The 10690-nt window shown below is 34.3% G+C and overlaps 1 protein-coding gene across 9 annotated transcripts in view; it reads right to left on the bottom strand.

Annotated features, from left to right (window-relative positions):
- Positions 1 to 424: 424 nt before the first annotated feature.
- The window catches only part of CBLB (Cbl proto-oncogene B), a 200431-nt gene continuing 190165 nt past the window's right edge, over positions 425 to 10690 (bottom strand). For all 9 annotated transcript variants that reach the window (XM_016151503.2, XM_016151498.2, XM_016151501.2 and 6 more), the window contains one exon: positions 425 to 4110. In XM_016151503.2, coding sequence (XP_016006989.2) covers positions 3851 to 4110 — 260 coding nt within the window. In that variant the 3' untranslated portion in view covers positions 425 to 3850. The remainder of the gene's footprint in view (positions 4111 to 10690) is intronic.

The raw sequence follows: 10690 nt of genomic DNA, 5'->3' as shown, positions 1-10690 counted from the left end.
ACATAAAAGTAGTTAATTCACATTGTTTTTATCCTCATTGCTCTCTCCCCACTATATACTAGCCAGTAACAAAATGATTAGGAAAATCAAGAATTGAGAGAACAGATGTTACTGTTGATTAGGAATTAATGAATTATATTGTATGTCATCTTTTAGTCTTTCCCAGATATGGTATTTCTTACTTAGAACCTTGATATAACTTTGACTTTCAGTTCTAAGACAAAGGAGTAGCTTGCCTATGCAAACATCTTAAAATGGTATGGTTTTGGTATTTAATAACTAAATCTTTTGGGATGGGTACTTTGCATTACTTTGTCTAGTTAGCTGTTAAACGTCTTTTGCTTAAAACAAAGAAGCAAAATTGCAATGGAAATGCTCTGAAAGAAATGTTTGTGTTCATTTAAAATAAAATACCAACTCTGCATTTAGTTAACATTCATTTTATAAAATACCTTAAAAGAACAGATAAAGTACTTGTTTACATAATAACCATAATTGAAAAAGAATGAATAAAATATAAATTAATTGACCACATAACTATTTTGCCACATTAGACAAGTTTTAAAAAGGCATTTAAAAAATAGTAATGGGGGAAGAAAACCCTTCACTCTATTGCTGTCTTTTTCTGGAAACTTTTGCTAGAAGCGCTAAAATCCAGGTTAACAGGCAGTACCTGTATCGTGGAAAACATACTGTAATTTGCTTCCAAATCTGTCAGCTTAAAGAGAAATAATTAAAATTTTAACCAGGTTAGATAATTCAGTGCAAATTTAAGCTTCAAGTTGAAAATCTGTGAGGAAAATTAATGTCTGAACTGTAAGAAATGCTTCTGGAACTGAAAAAGACAAAATTCACATTATGAAATCTTAACAAGTATTCTTGTCTGAAACGTTAACAAATGGGCCCTCTGAAGTTGTAATTAGGGCTCTATTATTAAGGCTATTTGCAATGTGCACAAGGCGAAATGGATAGGGAAAGGCTAAAGGTCATTTTTGTGGAAGGAAGTTCAAATTAACCATAAGCACTAGTCCAATTCAATTCCAGAAGATTTGGCTAGGATATTATAGACATCAGGGGTGGGGCAGCGGGGGGGAATGTTTATGGAGATTAATTTACTTGACTATCATTGAGGATAAGTACTTCCACCCCCAGGACTTGTTGGGGATGGGAGAGAGCAGGTTAATGTTGGCCAAGATTTTTTTTAATTATTAGAGATTATATAGTGTACTGGCTTAAAAAAATCATCACATTGCCAAGTCTTGAGAGATGGGAGGAATGTCTAACTTTTTGGATCACAGTGAAACCAAGTCTGGATCATTTCCACCATTAATGGGCAGTCACTTTTATAATTAAAAATATTTTAGTTATTGCCTCGAAAAATTTTTCGTTAATAAGCCATAGGTAATAAGTAGCAATGGGTTTGTCATAAGTGTTTAATAGAAATTCCCTCTTTCCATTCCATTCTGTACAAGTTTTTGATTCATTCTTTTTAATGATAAAAGTAAAAGTAATGGCTGCTATTGAGTAAAAGATGCAAAGAGATTTTTGTGGAGGCTGGTAAGTTTTCTTTCCAAAATAGATTTTAAAAAAATTTCAGGTCTAAATTTACTATGTTGTGATCAATCTCTAATTCTCACTGGAAAGTTTTACAAATTCTTTGAAAACTGAATGTACTGTTTTCTTACACTTGTATTTTACATTATTCTCTAATCTATTAAGACTGTCATAACACTATTATCACCATGGAGTGGCCACTTGGCTTTTAGACTGTACCTGTGATCAGCAAGTCATAAAAAAGCCAAAATATACAGTGCTATTCCAATGCGACATCAGAAACTGGTAACACAACATGTTCATAGAGCAATGAAAGTTAGCTGACATGATTTTTAAAAGTGTGGAAAACTATTCTCATTTAAGGCAAATTAAAAGTTCCCTTTCAGGGACACTGATCAGCTCAATCACCTGAAAAACCTATCCAAGACCTGTGACTCAAGTACTTCATCACTATAGTGAAACTGTCAAGTAAGGGCACATGTCACCTTGCAAAGGAATGCATTCGTTCCCTTCCCAGGTCAACTTGGCAACTAACTACACAAGTCTTGAACAGCATTACTTTCCATGGGATCAGCTAGATGTTTGGTCATGTCTTTTCCAGTCCTGAAGAAAGGCTCATGATCATTTTTTTTTTTTTTTTTTACATCACACTGTATATGACATTAAGAAAGGAGTGGCAGAAACATGCACGACCCTGCAATTAGTTCACATTTAGAACAGCTTTTGTGGGTTCAAACATTTTACACAGACTTGGTTTTGTCCCATTTCTTCATTAACTTCTTATTAGGAAAGAAAAGAAAAAAAAAAATTGCCTGAAAATTCTGAAGCTTTGGTAAAAACTTTCCAGGCTTTGTCCATCAGAGAGACTATTACCATCGAAAGCACAGATAAAGATTAATAAAACATTATATTGAAATCAGCTTGTGACAATTTGTGCTTTAGAAACAGCACTGAGCACATCACAAATGTTCAATAAATATTTGTAGATTAAAAGTATTAATACGGTTTCCGAAGAACCAACCTCCACTTTGCATAAGTAGCAAAACTATATAAATTTATTTCACCTGACTAGATGGAGCTACATGAAGTAATCAGAGAATCTAAAAATTAAATATGAACTATAATTTGATTGCAGAGAGGAAATTAATATTTTTGCAAAAACAAACATTGCCACAGTAGCATTACACTTAACAGTGCATCAAAGATTTAATGTTTCCACTGCAATATGAACTGGTTCCTAAACCTGTTAGGTACCAGAGAATAATCACTCAAATAGGAAATGAACTCTATTCTACTTTGGGAGAGGTATGACCATAATTTTATCTGGAAATGATTAATATATTTCAGGGAGATAGGCCTCTTATTCAGCATGCCTCGAAGTAATGCAGGCACACATATCAAGGAACCTCATAATATAACTTCAAAATGGCATTGTCACGTGCAAGTATATTTCTCCCCCCATCTGCAGTAGTTGTTTTCTAATATTTTAGGTTTTTACAGAGTCGTGACATCCCTGGGATGACAAAGATAAGAATATGCAAGATTAAAGATCCCCAAACTTACACTAAAAAGGGAAGCTTCTCTATACTATATGAAAACCCCTCAGAAAGGGCAGTTCACTGACAAAAAAAAAAAAATGCTTTATACATTCAGATTCTCTGCATCTCTCAACATTGATGGTTTCCAAAAAAAGACTCAGTAGTGAAGGCCACACTTTTTTTTTTTTTTTTGCATTAGTTTGATACACTGAAAATCAGAACCTTTAAAGTATCTTGTAAATGGGAGAAATGGAATTGGACCTAGGTAGTGGGGTAGGCGGCGTGATGGGAGAGATCAAAATGAATATGTGACTTAACTGCTGATGTGGACAGCAAGGGAGTTGGTGGGAAATGTTACAGCAGACCTCACTGCTTTACAAAAGGTCTGTCAAGAACACAGTACAGGTATCAAAAACAACAAAAAACCCAAAACAAAACTAAAACTGCAACTTCGCCAACTTGTAAACAAGGAAAAGCATTTCACAGATTCAAAGTTCAAGGGAAGTAAACGTCTTTAAATTATTTTTGTCAGTTCAACCCTGATTTAAAAGTATGGCTAGCAAAAATAAGGAAGCTGCAGCTGTTGACATCTTGAGCAAGCAGCTGTCTTCTGAGAAGCAGCATTTCCAAGCCTCTCTTCTCAAGATGCCAAGTGAGAAGGACACCTTCTCTCTGGAATTCCACTGCACTCCTCTCCTTTCCATACTCCTGGAATATTCGTTGACTGCTTGACATTTGGGTGTTTACACTCCTGGCTGCTATAGATTTAGGCGAGGGGAGACTGGAGGGGGTAAGGCAAATTCCCGGAGGATGCTACGGGCCACTTCAACATTATTCTGGGCTATTTCTAAGGCTCTCTTCACCTCTTCAAAGGCATAACCCTCTCCCATTAGTTTTGCAATTTTTGCATCGACATTTTCCAATGCTGCCTCCGGCCCATGGGGTTTTCTGTGGTGAATTTCTGGTGCAGTCCTACGGGGTCGTGGTTTAGGAGGTCTGGCTGGTGCTTGTGAACCATCTGTGAAGAATTTAAAGAGAAATATCATTTAAATAATAAGATAAAAGTGTTGGAAATTTGAGAAATTATTCCACATATTGCTCTTCAAGCCATACGAAATAAAAGCTACAGAATTAAAAAATAAAAATTGAGGAAGAAAGGTTTTCACTTTGGCAATACAGCTCATGCTTATCTACTATGGTGGAGGAACTTAATTGGGAAGTTAATGTGAGAGTAAATTATTTACAAGCTCGTAGATATTCCAGGCAGAATACCCTCGACCAGGTCCTCCATCCCAGCCACGTCACAGCCCAACTGCGCGGAGGAACAAGCTTCGTAGTATCTCAGCCTGCCTGGTTTTTCAAGTTAATAATGTGTAAAGGGATGTCTTACTGATCCCAGGAGGGAAAAGAAAAAGAAATTAGTAGATGGTTCAAGTCTACTGTTAGTGAATAGGTTGAACAGAAGTGCTTTGCTCAAATACTTTATCCAGATTCCAATATAGGAAGTTATCCTTGAGAAAAGGCAAAGCCAGAAGAAATATTAGCAGGGACCAAATAGGTTCTGTATCAGCCCCCTGATGATAACAGTTTCTCAAAGTTAAAACAAATGACATTGGTGCCCATGAGTGAAAAGTAATTTTGTTATGAGAAAATTATAGGCCACCACCCCATACAGATCACCGGGGTATGGGCTAGTAACTAGAGAAGACACTTTTATCATGAATGTCCACGTATCTATATTTAGTACTGTAATTCAGAAGCCTAGATCTTAAAAAAAAAAAAAGTTAAATTTTTTTCAAATTTATGCCATGAAATACAGATGGATTTAAGCCTGTAGACATCAATATTTCTTTCTTATTAGACCACACACAAGTGCCAAACGATAAAGCCAAGGACACAGTTAGGTAAACGCAGAAGGTGAGGCAAGAACCCTAATGCCTCCTGACTCCTGCCCCCATTCTGTCCCCACTGGTCTCTGCCGCCTTGCCAAATTTCCCAGTGGTTTCAAGAGATATTGTAAATGGATATTTTCAATAATCGAATTGAAATTATAAAAAAAAATCTGATTGATACATTTCATATTTTTCTAAATGATATTTTTCTACAAGAAAGTAATTTGTAAAAAAAAATAAATAAATCATCCTTTCCACAATTTTAGCAATATCAATATACATAAAGTTGTGCAGGATAACAATATCTGGTTCCATACCCAAGTGGATAGTAGTCTTATTTTAAATTTTTTCTTTCTTATAGGATTACGTTTAGTTTGGAAAAATATTATAGACAGTATTATAGGTAGATAAAGCTCATTCAATTATGCTCATATACAAGAACCCATTAATTTCTGGTTCTTGCTAAGTCTATCTCTTGCATTTGTAACTAAACATTCAAATTATTATAGTCTGCTAAATTGCATTTTCCGTTTTGATGTACCATTTTTCTATTAAGTATTTCCATTATGTCATGCAGTGATGGACGATAAATTATACTTTGCTTCTAATCATTTCTAAACTATTAGAAGTTCTAGCAAGCTTTCCCTTAATTACCATAGAATTAATACACAGAAATCTTGTCTCTTCTGATTTAAGTGAGAAAAGTACCTAGACTTAAATCCAAGTCTAAATTCCTTGTATTTTGCTGGTAATTTTCTAAGTTTTTCTAAGATTGTCACTTTGTTTTCTGTCCAAAATACTGAGAAGGGCATATGATTATCAAGCATCTGTGAAAATAACAGCGACATATATGTATACTACTGAAGTCGAAGGTTTCTACAGCAGCCAGAGAAACATCAATAGTATAATGGCAATGAAGACTTAAGACTTAGAACTTTTAGATTTAATAAACATGTATTTTTGATCTTGGTAGATGACTCTAAAAATGATGGCACCTATTAAAAATTCCAAGAAACCTACCCACTCTCTGAGGCTGCTATAATTAATACCCTCAAAATACAATGGAGTTTAGATGACTAATTCTATCTGTGAGAAAGCTATTCTTTGCCTGGAAAAAAATCAGTAAACGTAATTTAGGAAACCTAAGTGAGCATGGAAACACACACACACACACACACACACACACACACACAGTACGATTAAATCAAAACTCGAGTGGTTAAGGTGTCAGTCACTCTCATCTTAGAACACGTATTTTTTTGCACACAAAAAATACTTGAAACATCAAGTAAGGAAAATGATTCAAACCTCTGGAAAGAATCATGAAAAATTCTGAAGACATTTTCATAAAACAAAACAAAACAAAACAAAAACCTTCTTGAAGCTTAGATTTATTTTTTCAATAGATTTCCCCTTAAACTCAAACTGAAAAATCCAAGCTCATTTAACCCTAATCCTCATTGCCCTAACTCAAAATCTGCTTTTCCTAAACAGTGCTGACATCTCTTGAGAATCCTAGGAGTGCTCAGAAGTTGAACTATATCATATATTAGAGCCTACAAATGAAAACAAAATGGAATCTGTGTTGCAACTTTCACCACCTATTATATATGAACTTTTAATTATCACTGACTATACAACTTGGATATCAATATTTTGTTCAACTATTTTGGTCAGATGCATTTCAGTTTGGCTAGTAAGATTCCGACTGACCTTGAGCTAGGCAACAGATCTAGAGTTTTCACTCTCCAAATCTACTTTTTTATCTTTATTTTTAGAGGTATTATTTATCCCATCTCAGGTAATATGCAAATTTATGTATTCAGTGTATGTGCTGAGAAGACCATTAAAAAGACAGTAAATTCACATATTAACTGCTATACTCAAAACAGCAATTATTTTGAGAGAATGTCAGACAAGTGTGGAAGAGGAAAAAAATGGAATTTGCTGTGCGTGCCAATTTTGTAGAAAGCATTTGAGCAAGATATCACAAGCAAGATGTTAAAACGTGAATAGTGAAGCTGTTAAAAAAAAAAAAAGCAAACATTTTCATGCTGATCATTACAGCGAATCGCTTAAAACCAATCTGTTTCTACACATCTTTTCCCAAACAAAGCTCCTAAGACAGGCCTCACGGTCCTCAGTTGTTCTTTTTCAGTGTCTAAAAGTAGGAGACACCAGATCCTTACTCACTTTAGGATGTGTGGGTAATAGAAGGGAGCAGTACAAAAGAACATGAAATTATCTCATAGTTCCCCCAAAGTTATTATATTGTAGTTTTGGAGTACTAGTTTTGGCATGACTAGAATTTTACCTACTCTATGGGCATTCTGTACCTGAAAAAATGTCATCCTTAAAAACACTGGAAGGGCGCATGTTTGTTCTAGTATTTTTAAACTCCTATGGCAGTGATAGCAAAATAAGTGCAAGTGTACATGGATATAAATAGTATTTTCCTGGAGCACCAATTTTACTCAAGGCTGTGAAGAATGTTAATATTTTTAAATATTAAAAATGAAGCAATTTCCTATGTATGATTGCCTACTTTTAGTTAAAGCCTAAGTCGCTGTGCTCAGAGTTGATGCTGGTGTGAAGAAAGACTTGGGAAGCACTGGTTTAAGGGCAAATCTTGATTCGATTTTCATTTTATGAGCCAATTAAAGAGCAGAGACATAAAGAAAAAAGTCCTGGATAGCACAGGAATCAGCCTGATAAAAAGATAGTTGGAATAATGCCTGGAATACATTCTAAATGAGAGCATTATCATTCCTAACAGTAAAAATTGGTCCTTAAGGGGCAGAGAATATTTTAGATGTTAAAAGGGTTCGTGGTTTTCCTAAGAGTCATGATACCTAGAGATATGTAGAGTATCTGTGGTATTAAACTTTTACTATTGCAGAGAGGAGGGATTGAATAGGGGAAAACAAGGTCGAAAAAGGCCCTGAGGTGCACTACGAAGGGGGAAAAAAAAAAAGGTGAGACACACTGCTGTATGTCTACCTCTGTAGGAGTGGGAGACACGTCTACTTCAGTGTCTACCAGCTATTTTACTACAAGAGGTCCTTATTACTTCATTATCTATCTAAACTTTGGTGAGTTTTTTAGTGGTTACCAGAGGGTAGGGGGAAAGGGGGAGGCATATGGGGTAAAAGAGGTCAAATATGTGGTGTCAGAAATAAATATAACTATGGGAGGTGAACACACAGTGTAAATAGATATATGCCTTACTGTAAAAATGTACAGCTGAAACATTGGATTTTGTTAACCAATGTCACCGTAAAAAAATTATTTAAAAAATAAACTTTTGTAGGTTTTCTTAGTCTATATTTTGAAAAACGTCTAATAAGCAAATGTTATCATTTTGATGAATACATCTTTCTACTTTTTGTTATACTTAACAATAACTACAAAACCAAGTTTCTAAATTTCTAGACAAAAGCAAAGACATTTAATGTGTTAGTTTTCTTGTAAACAGACTTAAAATATTAGTGTTTGACAATACAAAAAATGATGGTCGAACATACTATAATTTAAAATGACATTTACTTAAAAAATTTAATGATGTGGTAAGGTACTTATGATACAATGTTAAATGTAACTGTGATAGAATTGACATGCTGAAGAAAAAAACATTAGAGGTATTCTACAATGGCAATAGTGTTCCGTATTGACAATAAGGTTATAGGTGAATTCTTTTTCATTCTATTTTATTCTCCAGTATGTATGTATGTAGTACTTTTATAATTAGAAAAAAAAAAAAAAAAAAAGGCCTCAGATTCCCTCTGCTAGTTTTACAGGTTTGAGCTGCTCAAGGATCTAAGATGGTGAGACAGACTGATTTTGATGATACAAAAAGTATAAAAAACACGTAGTGGCTTCTTAAAGTCAGGTGAAAAATGATCAGAATCCAGGTTTTGAAATCTCTAGTACAATTTCACAATTCTAATAATCTCTACCATCCCTTTATCATTACTATTTCTTTGCTAATATCTTTATTTGATTTTATCATTGGGCATCTCCAAATTCAGTTTAGCAATCACTGTTATATGCATATGCAATTGAATAGTCACTTTATTTTTCAATTATAGTTGACATATGATATTATATTAGTTTTAGGTGTACAACGGTGATTAGGCATTTATTTAACTTATAAAGTGATAATCCCGATAAGTCTAGTACCTCTCTGGCAACTTATATACTCATTACAACATTACTCATTATACACCCAATGGTGTACTTCATATCCCCATGATTGTCTTTATAATTGGCAATTTGCATTTTCTTCACTTTGTCACCCAGCCCCCAACTCCCTCCCATCTGAAAACTATCAGTTTGTCCTTTGTATCTATGAGTTAGTTTGTTCATTTGATTTTTAGATTCCACACATAAGTGAAATCATATATTTGTCTTTCACTGTCTGACTTATTTCACTTAGCACAATATTCTAGGTCCAGCCATGTTGTCACAAATGGCAGTTTTTCATTCTTTATATTTCAGTAACATTCCATTGTATGAACTGCCTCTTATCCATTTGTCTATCAGTGGAAACATGTTGCTTATGTATCTTGGCTGTTGTAAATAATGCTGCAGTCAACATGAGGGTTCATATATCTTTTCAAATTAGTGTTTTGGATTTCTTCAGATAAATACCAAGAAGTGGGATTACTGGGTCATATGGTAGTTCTATTTTTAAATTTTTGAGAAACCTCCATATACTGTTTTCCATAGTGACTGCACCAAATTACAATAACACAAATAGTGCATATCCTCCATAGTGCATATTCTCCATATCCTCACCAGTGCTTGTTTGTTGCTTTATTATAGCCATTCTAACAGGTATGAGGTGATGGCTCACTATAGTTTTAATTGGCACTTCCCAAAGATTAGTGATACTGAGTATCTTTTCATATGTCTGTTGGCCATCTGTATGTCCTCTTGGGAGAAATATCTATTCAGATCCTCTGCTAATTTGTTCTTTTTGTGTTAATTTGTATGAATTCCATATAAACTTAGAATATTAGCCCCTTATTAGATGCATCATTGGCAAGTATCTTCTCCCAATCAGTAGGTTGTCTTTACATTTTGTTGATGGTTTCCTTCACTGTGCAGAAACCTTTTAGTTTGATGTACTCCCATTGATTTTTTTTTCCTTTGCCTGAGGAGACATATCCATAAAAAACTATTACTAAGAGCTATGTCAGAGTTTCCTGCCTGTGTTTTCTTCTGGGAGTTTTAAGGTTTCAGGTCTTATATTTAAGTCTTTAATCTGTTTTGAGTGTATTTTTGTATGTGGTATAAAAAACTGATCCAGTTTCATTCTTCTGCATGTATCTGTCCAGTTTTCCCAACATCATTTATTGAAGAGATTGTCTTTACCCTACTGTATATTTTAGCCTTTTTTGTCCTAGATTAATTGACCATAGAGGTGTGGGTTTATTTCTGGAATATTTATTATTCTGTTCCATCGATCTATGAATCTGTTTTTATGCCAGTACCACAGTGTTTTGATTAGTCTTGTTGAATAGTTTGACATAGGGTAGCATACATAATACCTTCAACTGTTCTTTCTCAAGATAGTTTAGGCTATGTAGGGACTTATGGTTCCATATAAATTTTAGAAATATTTGTTCTAGTTGTGGAAAATGCCATTGGTATTTTGATAGTGATTACACTGAATCAGTAGATTGCTTTGGGTAGTGTGAACAT

Source organism: Rousettus aegyptiacus, unplaced genomic scaffold (assembly GCF_014176215.1).
Source record: "Rousettus aegyptiacus isolate mRouAeg1 unplaced genomic scaffold, mRouAeg1.p scaffold_m13_p_4, whole genome shotgun sequence".
Lineage (NCBI taxonomy): Eukaryota > Metazoa > Chordata > Mammalia > Chiroptera > Pteropodidae > Rousettus > Rousettus aegyptiacus.
This window is presented reverse-complemented; position numbering and strand designations above follow the sequence as displayed.